General features: G+C 34.7%; 2 protein-coding genes across 2 annotated transcripts; one reads left to right on the top strand and one right to left on the bottom strand.

Annotated features, from left to right (window-relative positions):
* Positions 1 to 2160: 2160 nt before the first annotated feature.
* On the top strand, positions 2161 to 12910 carry LOC111800961 (kinesin-like protein KIN-UB). The gene is made up of 19 exons (XM_023684896.1): positions 2161 to 2335; positions 2813 to 2913; positions 3518 to 3640; positions 3848 to 4033; positions 4210 to 4431; positions 4875 to 5025; positions 6047 to 6196; positions 7352 to 7440; positions 7610 to 7813; positions 8339 to 8461; positions 8989 to 9120; positions 9222 to 9353; positions 9694 to 9832; positions 9932 to 10024; positions 10652 to 10777; positions 10893 to 11018; positions 11538 to 11681; positions 11960 to 12088; positions 12199 to 12910. Exons 1-19 carry the CDS (start codon positions 2161 to 2163, stop codon positions 12357 to 12359), a joined length of 2706 nt encoding a protein of 901 aa, XP_023540664.1. The 3' UTR covers positions 12360 to 12910.
* Positions 12911 to 15448: 2538 nt separating this feature from the next.
* On the bottom strand, positions 15449 to 16377 carry LOC111800959 (AT-hook motif nuclear-localized protein 22-like). Its single transcript, XM_023684894.1, has one exon. The coding sequence runs from the start codon at positions 16274 to 16276 to the stop codon at positions 15449 to 15451; it is 828 nt and encodes a 275-aa protein (XP_023540662.1). The 5' UTR covers positions 16277 to 16377.
* Positions 16378 to 17955: the final 1578 nt, after the last annotated feature.

The following is a 17955-nucleotide window of genomic DNA, read 5'->3' as shown; positions in this document are numbered from 1 at the left end:
AAATAATTTAATAAAACTAAATTATAAATAAAAATGAACATATATTTGTATTAAATTTGACTTAAATTATGTTTACAAAAATTATACTTAATTTACCAAATAATAATAATAATAATAATAATTAATATATATATATACCAAACAAAAATAAAAAATTGAAAAATTATGAGCAATTCATGCATTGGATTCTATTTGATGATACTGATGTTTATGTACGTGACAAAAGCCACAATTATTTTCTATTTTTTCTTTATTATTTATATGCATATCCTTAGAGACCCAACGACACACGCGTCTGTCATGATGCGTGTGAATCTGCAAGACGAATGTTTTAGATAATTGCCTTAACTTTCATCTTTTTACGATAATCTCAAAGATAATGTCAGAAGTGGCACGGGATCCTGTATTGCACCTCCTCGTATGGATCAGGTTGGCATATGAGTCTATCCTTTTGCACAGCTGTCGTCGTGCTTTGGATACTGAGATGGATGTTCGAAACCAATTTACATTTAATGCACCTAACCGAGAAGTAAGTCAGTGTTATAAGTTACTTAAGGTGACATCATTTGAGAACCAATGAACTCAGCTCCCGATAAACATTAAAAAAAAAAAAAAACAATCCTGGCTCGGTAAGAGGCAAGACTCTTTCGAGTTAATAAGTTGAGATAAACATTATTCGGTAAATAGTAAGGATTGTCTCGAAAGTATCTAGTAAACTCGTGAAGCTAATTGTATCCTCGTTAAGCCAAATGAAACGTCTTGTACGTCCCTAACTGTGTGGGATGGAAGACCTTGCAAGCTCGTTTCGAGCTCGAGGAGAGTATTGCACTCATTCTCCTCATCGTTGTCATTGTCTAAATCGCAAACCATCTGATCCTTAAATTTGTCACGTTGTAACTAACGTCTTTATAAATATATTTACACTATTTTTAATTTAAATAACGAGATAATTAGCAATCTAAAAAAATTATGGTAAAAAAATTTATTATTATTAAAATTGTTTTAAGAAAAAAAAAAAAAAAAAAAATAAAAATGTAAAAAATGTAAAAAATGTTAAAATGTAAAAAGGTAAAAATGTAAAAATAATAATTTTGAATTAATGAAAGGGCGGTAAATTATGGGTAAAAAAACAGAGGCCCAAATCTAAATCTACATCATAACGGTCCCTTAATTCTTGGTAATTTAACTTATATTTTATTCGGCTTTATTTTTGTTTTATTTAAATAATTTAAAAATAAATCTAATAAAGCCCCGAGACAAGACAAATTTTGAATTAATTAATTAATAAAATTTAATTATATTTTTGAGTTAGTTTATAAACTTTTAAATATTATATTTTTATCTTGAAATTTACTTTCAATTTAATTCTTAAATTTTCAAATATCACTTTAGTTTCTCTTTAGTTCTTTGGATTTTTACATTTTTATTCTTGTATTTTCACTATTAATATTTATTTTTTTATATATTTCTTAACTTTTTAATTAATAATTAATTTAAAAGAATTAAAAGAATTAATATAATTTAGGGTACATGTGTAAAATTTTGAAATAAAGTGATTAATAAAAATTAAATTAAAAACTCAAAGATAAAAATATAATATTTTAAATTTGAAAATTAGGGGGGCAAAAATGTAAAATGTTAAAAGCGCGAAATTAAAAAGAAACTATAATTTTGTCGGAAAATATATTTTTTTTAGCTTTATTTAATGAGCCCTTAAATTACTTTTGCCGCGAAATTAGTATTTTTTATCTTTTGAAAAAAAGAAAAAAAAAAAGAAGAAAACAAAGAATTAATTTTGTTTTAAGAGGTGTTGCCGGCGGCGGGGCGATTTGGGCGCGGCAGAGGTTTCTCCGGCGGGTTATTTTACATCGTGGTTGATTTGTTTTCTCTCATTTTCTATCGATTTTCTTCTCCGTAGGACCTACCGATCTGCGACCATCTCTGTCTCCTTCTCGCTTCCTTTGGGCTCCACTGCTTTCTCTATCATTTGGCAGTGTAATAAAGCCAGCCAGCCAGCAGAAGCGAACGCTTTCTCTTCGTCCCATAACTACTGGTTTCTTCACTCGCTTTCACGGTCTGCTTGTACCGAGCAGCTTCAGCAAGCTAAGGAGGACCACACGCCTTTGAATCCTTAATCCAGGGGACTTTTCGGTTGATTGTATGGCTTCCAATGGTGCTTATCGGAATAGCGGCTCTCACAGAGGTTCTTTCAAGGTGGATCGGCCTCCTCATGCTGCTTCTAATCTCAGAACTTCGTCGTTTAAGGCTAGGCCCTCTATTCGTCGGTCTACTTCTGCGTCTTTTGGTTCAAATGCGAATAAGGATGCTGATGGAGGTATGCGACTTTGTATCCTTGTTTTGGTTTTGAAAATTTTACTTTAGAGATCGAGTGAACAGAAGGACGATTCATTTTGCTTGTTTTTGTAGTTACTTTTATTTTTTTGCCAGTTGAGTGTCCTGTAATTGTCATCTAGAGATTTTTTGACTTCAGCATTCTCGTCATAGCAGTTCGATCTACTAGATTTTCCCCTCTCTAGTATGTAGTTTGTTACTCAGATTTTCCCGTACGATTGTGGTTTTATGTATCCTGGTTCGATAAATCGAGATTGATGTACTTACAATGTTGGTGCATTCAGTACGTTAGGATGAATTAGAAGGAGGATTTCTGAAAATCGGACGTTTGTTCACTTGAGTTTTAAGTTTGGCTTTATGGAAACTTTTTTTACTTTTTTCTCTCTCCCTCTTTTCCATATGTAGTGTGCAATGATCAAACCTTTGTTATCTTCTTCCTTGTTTTATATGATTTGGTCAGTGCCAGGAAGAGTTCGAGTGGCTGTGAGATTGCGACCCCGAAATGCAGAAGAGCGGTTGGCAGATGCAGATTTTGCTGATTGTGTGGAACTGCAGCCAGAGGTTAATATTATTATTGTTGTTTTTTGTTCCATTCAAACACTATAGACTGCTTCTCCCTCACCTCTTATTTTTTGTGTTTTATATTAATTTCCCCTGGGTGGTCTTTTGGATGCAAATGTGTTAATTAGCAGTCTTTTCTTGGTTGTATGTTAAGAATCATTCAACAATCACTATCAGATCATAGTTTGAAAATTCACAAGTTAAATTTGCTTATCGCTCTGAAATTGAAAATTCTATTTCATCCTTAGTCAGGCTTGAGCAGAACAATGGAGCAATTCTACTATTAGGAGATTAGGAAAAACATGATGCTTGTATGTTTAATTGAATTAATTTGATTCACTTGCTAGTAGTAGTACTTTGGAGAATAAATCAGCTTCAGAAATGATGGGTCGGTTGTGGAAGGTAGGGATCCGTATCAGATTAGAATGCCGCAGATTACTTCCAACAACAATGTATTGAATTTGAATTCTGAAATGTTGGAAATCAATTTAATAAAATGAGATAAATTATGATGGAAACAAAATACATAGGAAACTTCAAAATGAACTCTTTTTTTTCATATTCTATCATTCGACATTGACCTTATTTTGTTACTTCATGGCAGCTTAAAAGATTGAAACTTAGAAAAAACAATTGGGATTCTGATACATATGAATTTGATGAGGTGCTTACTGAATCTGCATCACAGAAGCGTGTGTATGAAGTGGTTGCAAAACCAGTGGTGGAGGTGCGTTATGCTTGAAATATTATTTTGTTTTATTGGTGTTGGGAACCAGATACATTTCATGCCACATAGTAGTGTTTTTTATGATTCATCTGGTCTGACTGTATGATAATGTATGATCCACACTAGCACGGCATATTTTACGCTCCTGCAGTGTAAGGTAATATTTTAGTTCATTTTCTTCTGATGGTTATCTGCTCTATTTTTTAGAGTGTTCTAGATGGTTATAATGGGACCGTGATGGCTTATGGCCAAACTGGTACGGGGAAGACATTTACGCTTGGACGATTAGGGGATGAAGATACATCTGATCGTGGCATTATGGTCCGTGCAATGGAGGATATTTTAGCTGATGTATCACCTGAAACAGATTCAGTTTCAGTCTCTTACCTACAGGTGCTAATCCACTGGACAAAGTAGTACATATTGTGTGTTCATGCCGTTTAACACTATTGATTCTCTGAATTATATTTCCTTCATACTTCGTTGGAGCTCCAGTCTTTTGATTTACGCAGGTCTTTTGCTTCTTTGCAAATGACTTACTATCATATTTTTGGGCTTCTGTTCTTTAGCTCTATATGGAGACTCTACAAGATTTGCTTGATCCAGCAAATGACAATATTCCATTTGTGGAAGATCCAAAAACTGGTGATGTTTCCGTACCTGGGGCAACTGTAGTGGAAATCAGGAACCAAAGCAGCTTTCTAGAGTTACTACGTGTGGGGGAGGCCCATCGAGTTGCTGCCAATACAAAGTTGAATACAGAGTCTTCTCGTAGCCATGCAATTCTGATGGTGAATAATTAGCATCCTACTGTTTATACAACCTTATGTGACTGCAAATTAATATTTTATTTTATACGATTTAATTAACAGGAATGAAACTGTTAGGCCCCCGACACGAAATATTATCAGAGGGGAAAGTGTGTCAATACACCTCCGACCAGTTAGTTAGAAAACGTTTTAGAGGGACCACTTAAGGTGCAACGATTGTGGGAGAATTGAGGGTAGTATGTAGACTGTGGTTTTGGTTGTTTCTTTTCTTCTTATGCTTTTTGTAAGTAATTTTGCTTGACTGAGGAAAGAGAGAGTTTACCAGACCTCTCTAATCGGCCGGGAGTTTATATTGCCTTGGGGAAAATGTTCTTTCCTTTGGATATCAATATATTGAAAGGCAATACCTTACAGAAACTTATGTGGATTCTTGATAATTCAAATATATCAATGCTGTAGTGCAGGTACATGTTAAAAGATCTGTTGTAAGGGAAGAGGTGCTGTCAAATGAAGAGGGTGAACCTTCAGAGTTGGGTAGACCTTTCAGGCCACTTATTCGAAAGAGCAAGCTGGTGGTAGTGGATTTGGCAGGATCAGAGCGTATTCACAAGTCAGGTATGTTCCCTCTCCGCTCTCCAGGGACAGTAACAGATTTGTACTCTGAAATCTTGTACGAATTTTCTTTTGTTGGCTTAGATGATGCCTTAATAATCTTCTGTGAGCAGCGTAGTTGGACTAAATATCAGGTGTTGCTGTTGATTATTATTTTATTTATACGGTGTATTATAAACAAAAAGGGAAAGTTGCTGTTGATTTTTAATTTTTGATAAAGAATGTTCCTAGTGGGAAAAAAAAAAAAAAGTTTTCTTCTATCGGGTTAATGGTGAGAGAAGACGTATTCTAAAGAAGATTGCATCTCAGCACCGTACGGATGGAACATGGAGGATCATATATTGTCGAGAAAGTTGTTCATTGAGGAATATCCTCTTAAGCTTGTTTGTGAGAGCATTGAGTAATCAGGGTAAAGAAAATTATGGTGATTTGATAGCTTTTTCTGAAACAAGAGACTTTTCAATGATTTGTACAACTTCTCTTATGGGATTTTTACATAAATTCATTCCAGTTAGAATTAATTAAAATTAACAACAGTTACAAATTGAGCTTAGGCTACTCTCTATTCCCACTCACCACATTTTTCCTTATTTGATTTCTTTCTAATCATAGTCCACATAATAGTGCCTGTGATGGCATTGATCCTCATTTCTCAGTGGACAAAAATTTCTACTTCAAGTCGTAGGTTCAAACCTATGTGAATTTTGCCCAAAAATGAAAAAAATAAAAGGAAAAAAGTGTATTGACCCTCAAGGCTTCAACCTTCTTCTTTAAGCTTGGTCTACTTAGAAATGGCTAAATATTATCTTTGGGGGACAGATTAAAAGCCGAAAAGTGCCATAGTTTCCACGTCAATTTATTGTTTTTTAATTCATTATGTTAAATTAATTACATTATATTGATATAACTATGCATTAGAATTTAATTCACTGATTTTAGTTTGATTCATAGTCAATGCTTTTAACAGCCACACACAAAAACTTGTTCTTTTGAAATCTTCTTAACTCTGTTCCTTTTCTTGCAGGGAGTGAGGGGCATCTGTTGGAGGAAGCTAAGTATATTAATCTATCACTTAGTGCTCTAGGAAAATGCATAAATGCTTTGGCAGAAAATAGTGCTCATGTTCCAATACGAGATTCCAAACTTACGAGATTGCTCAGAGATTCATTTGGAGGTAATATTTACAGGTCACGGGCTTCTATTTTCTCTATAATAGTAATTTATGACTCATTCCTACTGAAAGCTGAAGATGGACATGCGTGTGTTCTCCAGCGTAGGGGAAAAGAATTGAATATAGCATTGCATGTTCCAACCTTCTTCTGGAAGTTTGAAATGGTAGAGAGTGCTTTTGATCAATGAAAGGAAAATTGGAAAAAATATTAAATCCTAGTATTTTAATATATACCAATAACAAAAGGAAACGGAAATGAAAAATATGATTACCTTCTGAAAGAAAAAAAAAACAGAAATGAAACAAAATTTCTCTGAACTATTGCTCCCAATTGTTGAGTGAATTAAAATGAAGAACCTTCTAGAACATAATTGCAACAGATACTCTTAAAGAGCCAATCAGTTGATTTCACATTATGTCAGTTGTAACGGAATAGGCCAAGTTGTCCTTAAACTGTCTTTTCCCTGTCTACCATGGAATTGACAAATCTTCGCTATATTCAAGCACCATCTTTATCCCACACTTTGAGGGCAAGGCATATTTTGGGTGATGCTCGTTTTGTAGTAAGATAATTACTAGAGATATTATAAAGTGCATACTAGTAATTAGCGGGTTAGTTTGTCAGACGAGGAGATAATGGTGGTTAGTGTATATCTTGGGATTATTTTTGAGAGAGAATTATGCCTCTTCAGAGTTTAGTAAACCTTAGTATTTTCCTTTGATATTGTAATACAATTTAGCTCCCATTTTCTTGATTTTCAATTGCGAGTTTGTTTCCTATCAGTTTCTTTTGGTAGTTTGAATTCAAAGTATTAGTACTAATGACTGGTTCAGAAAGTGCGGGGTCACTGTGAATGAATGAAACAAAATGTTATCAATTTTGTAGGAGTACTTGTCTCTTGCTTCACCCATGTTCGATTCCTATCGGAACATCTCTATTATCTTGCTCTCATTTTCTGATCTTTGTGTCAACTAATGGTGGCGACACTTTTAGAAGTTCTCAGACTGGCTTTGCTGCCCCCATTTTAGTTGCCCTCTTCTGTACTTTCATGAACCTTAGTGGATGTGGAAGTTGTATTTTTTTAGTCGGGAAAAATGTTGCTAGATTGTTCCTCTTACTGCCTACTCTCTTTTAAAGTCACTATTTATGTAAAACAGGTTCAGCAAGAACTTCTTTGATTGTGACAATTGGTCCATCTCCACGCCATCGAGGAGAGACTTCTAGTACCATTCTGTTCGGCCAAAGGGTGATGCTCTTGAATTTTCTAAGTTGACAATATGGTTCACATTACAGACTATTTTTCTTCAATATTTTTTGTTGGAGCATCTCTTTTCACTTGTTCCTATCCTCATTATGTGATAAATCTATTTATTACTACATAGACGAAATAATTTTAACTGCTTCTTCTGTTACAGGCTATGAAGGTGGAGAATATGTTGAAAATAAAAGAAGAATTTGATTATAAAAGTTTGTCCAGGAAGCTTGAAGTACAGCTGGACAAACTGATTGCTGAAAATGAAAGACAACAGAAAGCTTTTGAAGATGAATTGGAAAAGATACATCTAGAAGCACAAAACCGCATATCTGAGGCTGAGAGAAATTTTGCTGATGCGTTGGAGGTTTGTTTACTTTCATAGGAGCTTGAAGTATCGTGTTTTACAACCTTTCAACTATTTTGCTGGTCAATCAATTCATTATCAAAAGATTGAAATTCTTTATTCCTTTCCAAAGGCGAACTGCTAGGTTCTTGATTTTGACTGAGGGATTGTGGAAGCCTCATTACATGTTTAATCACTGAGCATGTAACCACTGTTCTAGCTTGTTATTTTTTTTTAATTACATGTTCTTTCTCTTGCTTCTTAATTTCTAAAGAGATGAAAATGTTAATAAATGCTTTCGGCTTATTTAGGATAGTTCTGTTCCCGTTTTTTGTCAGTTCTCAAAACATTTTTCAATAAGTGGTCTCATTTAAGTTCTCTTCTACTTTCTGACAACTGGAATTATTTTGTTTTGTTTTTTTTTTTTTTCTCATGATCTCTTTGGCCTTTTTTATTTTTATTTTTTTCCCTCTTTTGGCTTCATGTGGAGAGGAGGGTATTTACCACTATTTATTCTTGTTTGAAATAATTTAATGTCTTATGTAGAAGGAAAGTAAAAAATGCCAGCTGGATTATATGGAAACTGTCAAGAAATTGGAAGAGAAGTTGGTCTTGAACCAGCCAAAGATTGATCATGACGATTCTGTCCGTGACAAACGGAGTGGACAGGTAAAACTATCTATTTCTTACGTTAGTTTTCTTGAGTAGGAGTCTTTTACTATTGATGAGGGCAAATAAGAGAAGATCGGTGTTCTTAAATATGGAAATATGGTTACGTGATTCTAAACATTTTAGCACTTGTCTACTACATTTGGTATTTTTTTATATGTTAAGTCCCGTTTTATTTGTATGCTTGAATGTTGTCGATTTTGCAAATCTCTCTCAGATTTCTTGGAATGTCCTTTAAAAGTCTATCATTTCTTTCTAACCAAATCATCCAAAAAATAACTATCTAGGCATTCTGTCGAATCACTTTAGTCATTCACATTTTTATAAGTTGTAATGCAGCCGAATGCAAATTCTACTGCTGTAAAAGATATCCACTAATTTAATGGTTTGAAACTTACAACTTACAATTATGCTACTCCATGGTATGAATGCTCCCCAACCATTGTTCATGTGGTAACTACAAGTTGTCTCTCTGGGTTAAGGATGCTTATCTGACATTCAAACATTGATTTTGGAGGATTATGTAGGGGGGCTGTTTTTCTGCTGCTGAAGAAGTTGAAGTCAAAAAGTTGCTGGAAAATGAAGCAAACCTGAGAAAGGCAGCTGAAGAGGAGGTCAGCAGGCTTAGACATCAGCTAGAGCTATACAGGCAGCCAAATGTGTGTATCTGATAAATGGATTACTTCAAAAATTACGTTTGATTTCTGTCAACATCTATGCATGGTACATGGCAACTGAATGTGATTTATGGCGTATATAGGTAGGTGATGAACCTGATACTGTAAAACTCACTAAATTAATGGAGGAGGAGGCTCTTCAGAAAAAGAAAATTGAAGAAGAAGTAATAATATTACGAAGCCAATTGTTGCAACTGACCCTCGAAGCTGAGCAGGTATGGGTTACATAGAAAATAATTTCATTGTCCTGTTGAAACTAGGGTTGCTTTTTTCCGTATGCCCAAGTCTCTAGTTTATGCTCTTGCAATTTTTAACCGTAAAACATGCACAATGTTGATTGTATATTTCATTTTGGATGGAAGTTTTTGAGTTCTAGAACTATTGAGTCGCTAGGATTAGGTAATAGTCTCATTCTTTAACCAAGTGCGCCAAAAGATGGTGGCTTTCCGTGTATAAAAATTAAAGTGGGGGCGGGAGTTTTGGCAATCATTGAAAGAAAGATGTGCTGATGACATCATAAATCGTAAACAAAATGATTTTGGTGCTGGCATGCAGATGAGAAGGTGTCTTGATAGGGGTGGAGCTGAAAACGGATTTTCTGCTTATGATGCTCCTATGTCTCCATTTAGACATTCTCAACTCAAAGAAACAAAGAGCGGACACAAGCCATCAGTTGCCACTCTCTTTGAACAAGGTAACCAAGAATTTGGCAATATAGTATGACATTCACGTTAATCTCACCTCCACATTTCTTTCTTTATATTTCTCTTATTATTTCTTGCCTCCTTGGCAGTTGGTTTGCAAAAAATCTTGTCCTTGCTGGACTCGGAAGATGCCAATGTACGAATTCATGCTGTTAAAGTATTAGCCAATCTTGCTGCTGAAGGCAAGTTTTGCTCTTACGGATATTTCTTACATGTTCACTATGTTTCAGATTTTATTTCTTAGAATTCTCTGATATGTTGCTGGTATGTATAGTTACTTGCAAGCTTTGTGAAATTACTTTGTCTATCACCATCGGAGTTGAATTTTCTTGTCAAAATGAAAATCCAAGTTCATGTTAAATAGATTTCCCCCCTTTTTAGTGACTTTTCTCGGGATGTTCCTGTTGATGGTTATTTTTTCTTTAAGTAAAGGCAAAATCATGTAGCTGACCAGTGAAATTTTCGATTGTTTCTGCCAAAATATTAAAGCGCGCGAGAAATTTGATTGAAACAAGTCCTTACTTTTTGTTGCCTTTGATTGTAGTTCTTAACCTTTCTAAATATTCTTATCCAGTGATCACTGGCCATTGGCTATTATAGACGGTCGTAATCACTTAACCCCTAGAAATGCTCGTTTTTTTATCCATTTGTGATGCAATGTATGGATCAGTTTATTATTAAGATGAATATAAACAAAAAATAAATAATAGACTTCTATTTTCTGCTCTACAATGACACTATTGTTTCTTCTCTCGATGCCTTCCTTTATTTCTGATTTTTATGGTACCTTTTGGCATTGTGGTTAGCAGAGTCAAATCAAAAAAGGATCGTTGAGGCAGGTGGTCTTATTTCATTACTGATGCTTCTTAGAAGCTATGAGGATGAAACGGTTAGAAGAGTAGCAGCCGGTGCAATTGCCAACCTTGCTATGAATGGTAAATGTTCATCCATATTTTTCTGCCTACTGACCGCAACATATCGAGTGTGTTGCTTCCTAATTTCAGTTTCTTTGCTTTGATATATTTATATATTACTTTATTGACATAACAGAAGCCAATCAAGAACGAATAATGGCTGAAGGGGGAATCAGTCTACTGTCATTGACTGCCAATGCTGCTGAGGACCCACAGACTCTGCGCATGGTTGCTGGAGCCATTGCTAATTTATGTGGCAATGGTATGAAAATAGAACTTGATCTCTTGACAGTATCTAGCAATGAGTTACTTAGGAAATTGTTTCCCGCAATTCACTATTGGTAGATTGAGGAAGATCAAACATTGCCTTGTTCATCTAAACCCTCAATATATAGAGATTGTTTTAATATTATTTTCTCAATTTCAAATTAAAATAGAAATTATCCCCTTTTGTAGGTTCTTGTATTCTTTCAATTTTTCTCACTATTTTCTTAATTTGAAATAAAAATAGAAATGATCCCATTCGTATAGTCCTTGTATTCTTTTATTTTTCTCAATAAAGGTATGGTTTTCTATAAAAACTAACAAATTATTATAATAACTCATCTGCCACTCTTGAGATGAAGTGGTTAGAAACATGGGTTTAGAGAGAAGTCGGTTTGATGTACTTCCCCAATTAAATCTTTGGAGTTTTTACTATATCTGTTTGTTAATTTCAGGCTTATGTTATCATATCATTTCAATTAACCAACTATGTTTTGGTCTCTCTACTTCTTACCAGAAAAACTGCAGATGAAACTGAGATCTGAAGGTGGTTTAAAAGCCTTGCTGGGAATGGTGCGATGTGGACATCCAGATGTTCTTTCTCAGGTTGCTCGTGGGGTAGCAAACTTTGCGAAATGCGAATCTCGAGCAGCTAGTCATGGTAAATGCCCAATTTTAATAATGATTTTTGTCTTAGGAATCACGACTCTCCACAATGGTATGATATTGTCCACTTTGAGCATAAGCTCTTATGACTTTGCTTTGGGCTTCTTCGAAAGGCTTCATACCAATGGAGATGTATTCCTTACTTATAAACCCATGATCATTCCCTAAATTAGCCAATACGGAACTCCTTCCCAACAATCCTCAACATCTAGAACGACATAGTTATCAATGTTGATGAACAATGCTAGTTAGATTAATTGCTCTTTATCTCAGGGACGAACAGCGGCAGATCTCTTTTGATAGAAGATGGAGGTCTCCCTTGGATCATACAAAATGCAAACAATGAAGTGGCACCAATCCGTCGCCATATCGAGCTTGCTTTATGCCATTTAGCACAACATGGTTAGTCAGGCTTCATTCTTTCTAAACCTCTCATAATCATTATGATCATAAATCTGCTACATCAAATTTAAATCCCGTTCTAATCTGCCATTAAATTTCCAATTTTCTAGAAGTAAATGCAAAGGAGATGATTAGTGGAGGTGCACTTTGGGAGTTAATTCGCATATCGCGCGACTGTTCCAGAGAGGATATACGGAATCTTGCTCGTCGAACACTGACTTCCAGTCCCGTCTTTCGATCTGAAATGAGAAGGCTGAGAATTGAATGCTAATTACTCTGCCAATTACACATTATTGGGATTTCTTTCTAATTCATCCCAGCCTTGGATCGAAGAAGAACTTCCTATGATCATCACGGTTGCATCTCAATCTCTCTCTCTCTCTCAAGTCTTCCTGCTGAACGAAACCACAGGTAAGTTGAACTCAATTCTTAAAAACTCTAGTTGTATCTATGAGATGGGCTGGGGATGCTTTATCCCGGGGGCAGCTTCCATATTGATTAAAGCATTAAAAATGCCTTTGATTGGTATGGATGGGGAAATTATTGGAATAGAAGAGAGAGAGAGAGAGAAAGGGGGAAAATTTTGTAGAGTGAGAGTCCCAATCTCCCTTGAATTGGGACCCACTTAGTATTGGGAATATGGATTGAATATTGTATAAATTGATCTGCTGCAATGCAAACTGTTTAAATTTCATTCTTTTTTGTCCCCTTTAGACTGGGAAATTCCTTGAAAAAAATTTCCACCCTTAGATACTGTGGGTGCCAGGGGAATCAATTATTGCCTAAACATTTATTTATTTATTATTATTGTTGTTATTATTATTATTTTATCTTAGCTTGTTTAAGAATCTGGCATTAAATTGATTATGAACATCCCCAAGAACTGTTGATTTATATATTTGACAGATTATTGGCCATCTTTTTCTATCTTGTAATTTGAAACAAGCAGAAAAGACCTGGAGCTAAGGGAATGGTGAGAAGAACAAACAGCTAATTTGTGCGTCATTCTCATCTTTCTCTTACATACTTATCAAGTTATTTCAACTTTATTTTACATTAAAGAAAGTTATATTATTATATGAACGTTTAACCTTTTGGTTGATCTTACATTATGTTTGCTAGTTAGGTATGTTCGAAAGTTGGTGTAATTTGAGAGCATTACTTCTGTTACCTTAGTTTAAGTTAAAGTTGTCTTACTTCAATGATAGAAGATCTGATCTTTAAGATGACAAGTGATTTCTTATTTATAGAGTTATACTTGAATTGACTGACTGACGACTTGAGTGTTTTACTAGCCATGGTAAAAGTAAAAAAAAGAAGGATAAAACTAATACAAATTATATTGGGAGTTTGTGCATAAAAGAGGAAGCTTGAAGTGTAAAAAGAGTTAAAAGGTTTAAAGAATAGAGAGAAAATTGGAGTAAGAAGCAGAGATAATGCAGAAAGGAGGCATTTGGAGGATGGAATATGTGGTGTTGTGTAGTTTCAGATGAATCGATTAAAGGGAAGCTTCAGCCACACTTTTGGTTTTTTGGTGAAAGCTAATTGTTCCTTCTTGAAAGAAGAGCAGCAGAAAGTTAAAAGAAAAATAAATCATTTAGTCTAGTTTTTGGGAATCTTTATTTTTGCCTATTCTATCAACTCAATTTCTCTCCCTCTCTCTTTTAATTATTAATTGAACATTTTTGATAGGGTGTGAAAATCTCTCATTATTATACGTGTCGTGAGGCTGACGGCGATACGCAACGAACTAAGGTAAACAATATTTGCTAACAGTGAGCTTGAATCATTACACTAAATTTATTCTTATTTCATAATTATATTGGTTGTTTTATCTTCTAAATTCTAAATTTACCCTCCCAAACAAGTCACCATCCATTTTTGTTCATTCATGGAGGTTTATTTACATAATTAATGACGTTCTTCTAGTACTAGTGCTCATTTGTTTGTACATAGTTGTTGTTTTATTCATTAATGTTTTCATGCTTTTGGACCTATATTATTTCTAAATTATGTTCATATCATACCCATTTTACCATACGATATAAGAAAAAAAATTATGGGGGACTTTTTAAAGAATTGTACATTATTCGGATTAGGATTTAGAACTAGATTCGACACGTAAAGGTCCCAACATTTCCCTATACAAAATTCGAACCAGGATTTGGAACCCTAGGCCTAAGGTGATAAAAGTAGGACTACCATACTATCTTCGTTCTAACTATTGTTTTATTTTTATTCTTATATTTATTAAAATCGATGAACTCTACCGTTACTTTTAATAACATGCAAATATGATATGATAGAAGGAAAAACACTGAATTTTTTTTTACTAATTCCAATCAGTTGTTCCTATTCAAAGAAAAATTTTGAAATCATTATATTTATAGTGGTTTTGATAATTATTTTTTGGTTTTTGAGATTTTATTATGAATTTAAAAACTAAATAAAAAACATGGACCAAAACCTAATTTTAACCAAATAATAAATAAATAGATAAATAAAAGGAATATTTTTGGTAATGGTGGAAACTCCATGAATGAGAAAACCAAAACCTAGAGCCATAGCTAATTAAACCTAAAGCCCCATACCAAATTAGGTAGCTAGGGTTTCACTTTGGACAAAAATTTCTCTATCAAAACAATACATAGACAAAGATTTAGAACCGCAAGATGAGATTTTCGAGTTTATTTAGGTCTCGTTTGATAACATTCATAAGCAAAAAAAAATATTAGCTAATCAGTTTTTCGCCTCACCGTCAACCCTAATCTCTCTATAAAACAACATGTGACAGTAATTTTGAACACTTTAAACCGTAGAGCTCAACCTACAACTGACATAAAATATGTACTAATTCACGAGGTCAGAATTTTGAATCTCCGCTCCAACTTCGCCTCCATTTCCGTCTTTTATGATTAAAAAACTCCCAGAAATTATATATATATTTGGGTAAGGAAGGAAATAAATATAAAAAAGAAAAATCAAAATTAAACCCCTTTTTTTGTTTAAAATATTTCCAGCTGTGTTAACATTCTGGAAAAAACTTACCTAGAACTTCAAACCAAAAGACCAAAAATTAAAATTAAAAATTAAAAATTAAAAANGCTTCATCTCTAAGCTACCAGAAGAAGCATCTTTGAATTCCAATTCAGCTCAAAGAACCAACAATTATTAATTAATTTTAACCAAAAATTAAATTGCGCTGAAATTAAGGTTTTTCCCCCTCCATTTTCTGAAATTATTAATTAATTTTAACCAAAAATAAATTGCGAAGAAATTAAGGTTTATTCAAAATAAACAAAATTACACACCAAAAAAAAAAAAACACACAATTTTCATAAAAGTTTATGTTTTTTGGGGCTAAAATGGCGGAGTACGACCTGTGCCCCAGTAGGGCGCCGTCGGCAATTGACAGGTATTCATTAGATTTGGCGCCATTCCATGAAATTCCGGCGAAAATTGTGGCTGTTGCACGGCAGTTCCCGGCGACTTAACCGGACTACTTCCAGCCTCCGCCGCTGTCTCCACCGCCATTTCATCGTCCTCCAACGGCAGCCTCTCGTACGCCGCGTTTCCAAACGAAGCCGCAGTAATCACCACCGGTCCCGAACTCAAAAGTGGTCCCACCACACTTCCTCCTATAACCTGCCCCTGCCTGCCCGATAAATACACGGTCAGCCTCGACGCTACTGGTGGCGCAGGCGGCGGCAGAAACGACCCCGACAGCGAAAGAATCTCAAATCTCCCCGGCAGAGCGATCACCGCACCGGCAGCGGAGGCAGCCGGCTGTTTGAGTGTGACGTTAGTGACCGCTCCGGCGCCGGTCAGAATGCAAATGCCACGTTGGCGCTGACGTGCGAAAATCGTTAGGGTTTCGATCACGTCGTTGGCGTTGGCGATTTCAATGACGTGGCACCGTAGTGCATTAGCGCTGTCGCGTGTGATTATCATCGGCGGCTTCGGCTTGTTCTTAGACCCAGCCGGGCGTCCTCGTGGCCGTCTCGAGCCCTCGCCGCCGCTTAACTCCTTCAGCTCCACGGCGGCGCCGCCGTCAGAGATACCATTTCCGTTGTGTTGATCGGGGTTTTGATGGAGGAAATGGTGGTGGGGATTGAGTTGAAGGTCTCTTGAAATGAACGGCGGCGGAAGATGACGGCCGTGAGCGGCGCCGGCGGCGGCTCGATCCATTACAGTTTTACACAGAATTAATATAAAATTAAGCTTTGAAACCACAAATTGTTCAATGATTTCAAAAACCCACGAACTGAGCTTTGATTTTGATGATTTGAGCTGAAAAAATTTGAAGATTTTCGATTGTGGAGAGAAAATGGAATGGAAATGAACGATGATGCCTCTTTTCACACTAAAAAGTGCTTAATTTTGTTTATTTATTTTTCTTTTTTTCCCCTAAATTATTCTTTTTTTCAAAAAAAAAAAAAAAAAAAAAAAAAAAACTACAAAATTATTAGTTCATTTTTATTATGTAATGAAACTTATTTATCATTTATATTTATTATTACGATAATATTAATTTTTTCGTTGAAAAAAATACTACTATCATTAAGATTTTGGTCAACTGACATCTGATGTCTTAAAATTTCGATGTTCTTACTATTTTACTATTTTAGGATATATTAACAGTTAAAGAAATGGAAAATAACTAAAAGGTTTTTTTTTAGATGTATAAATTTAAAGTTTTAATGGCTATGCATGTAACTCTTGATGAAGTATTATTTAAAATTATTATTATTTTTTAATAAGATGAAATATGAAATATTTTGTGAGAATATAATCTAATGTCATGCGAGGTATTATCTCTAGTCGATAAAATTGTATGTCTCGTCTTTAAATTGTCGACCTATTATTTGAATTACAATATTAATATAAAAAAACCGGACATTTCTTAACTCTAAAAGAAATAATTGATTAAAATTTTAAAACAAAATTCAAAATTATATATATATATATATATATATATATATTTCTTTTTTATTCTTCGAAAAATATATCAACGTGAATTCTTCGTAATTTCCTTTAGTGCAATTGTGAAAGAATTAGAACACGTGTGTATATATATATATATATATATGTTAGACGAACACGAGTGAAAGAATTAGAACACGTAAAAAAAAAAATTATATATATATATTAGACGAACACGACTCTCCACAATTGTATGATATTGTCCACTTTGAGTTAAGCTCTCATGGCTTTGCTTTGGGCTTCCCAAGAGGCCTCATACCGAAGTTAGTATTACTCACTTATAAACCTATGATCATTCTCTAAATTAGCTGATGTGGGACTTCCATCATCCAACAATATATATTAATTGAACTATACTCAAGTTGAATGGAGAGATAGTCGAGTTTAAAGCGAGATTAAAATAGATTAGAATTAGGGCAAAGGAATGGGTTATAGAAAAGCATGCGCATGGGCGGTGGGAAGTGGGTCCCACCACATCCCTCTTTCTCCCTCTCTTCTTCACTCACTCTTACACCACAATCAATTCAATTATATTTAATATTTATTATATATATATATATATATTTCTCCATTGGCCCCAACATCCCATGTTTTCTCTCTTCCCTCAATAATGTCTTTTTGTCTCTAAAATCTATTCATCAATACAACCATATTAATATAATTAATTTCTTGCTAATCCCATAATTTAATTATTAACTATTCAATGTTTGTTACAACCTTCGCCCGAAGCGAATATTGTTTTCTTTGGACTTTTCCTCTCGAGCTTCCCTTCAACACTTTAAAACGCGTCTACTAACGGAAGATTTCCACACCTTTATAAAGGATGATTTGTCCTCCTTCCCAGGGACATCACAATCCATCCCCCTTTGGGACCCAGTGTTCTT

This window comes from Cucurbita pepo, chromosome LG08, assembly GCF_002806865.2.
Source record: "Cucurbita pepo subsp. pepo cultivar mu-cu-16 chromosome LG08, ASM280686v2, whole genome shotgun sequence".
Taxonomy (NCBI): domain Eukaryota; kingdom Viridiplantae; phylum Streptophyta; class Magnoliopsida; order Cucurbitales; family Cucurbitaceae; genus Cucurbita; species Cucurbita pepo.
The sequence above is the reverse complement of the archived record's forward strand: the minus strand, read 5'-3'. Positions and strand labels throughout refer to the sequence as shown.

Bases quoted from the DNA above. Each gene is read 5' to 3' on its own strand.
- LOC111800961 (XM_023684896.1), top strand. From the start codon at position 2,161: ATGGCTTCCAATGGTGCTTATCGGAATAGCGGCTCTCACAGAGGTTCT. The intron at 4,034-4,209 runs GTGCTAATCCAC...TCTGTTCTTTAG, and splicing joins TTTCAGTCTCTTACCTACAG to CTCTATATGGAGACTCTACA. The intron at 10,778-10,892 runs GTAAATGTTCAT...TTGACATAACAG, and splicing joins TGCCAACCTTGCTATGAATG to AAGCCAATCAAGAACGAATA.
- LOC111800959 (XM_023684894.1), bottom strand. From the start codon at position 16,276: ATGGATCGAGCCGCCGCCGGCGCCGCTCACGGCCGTCATCTTCCGCCG.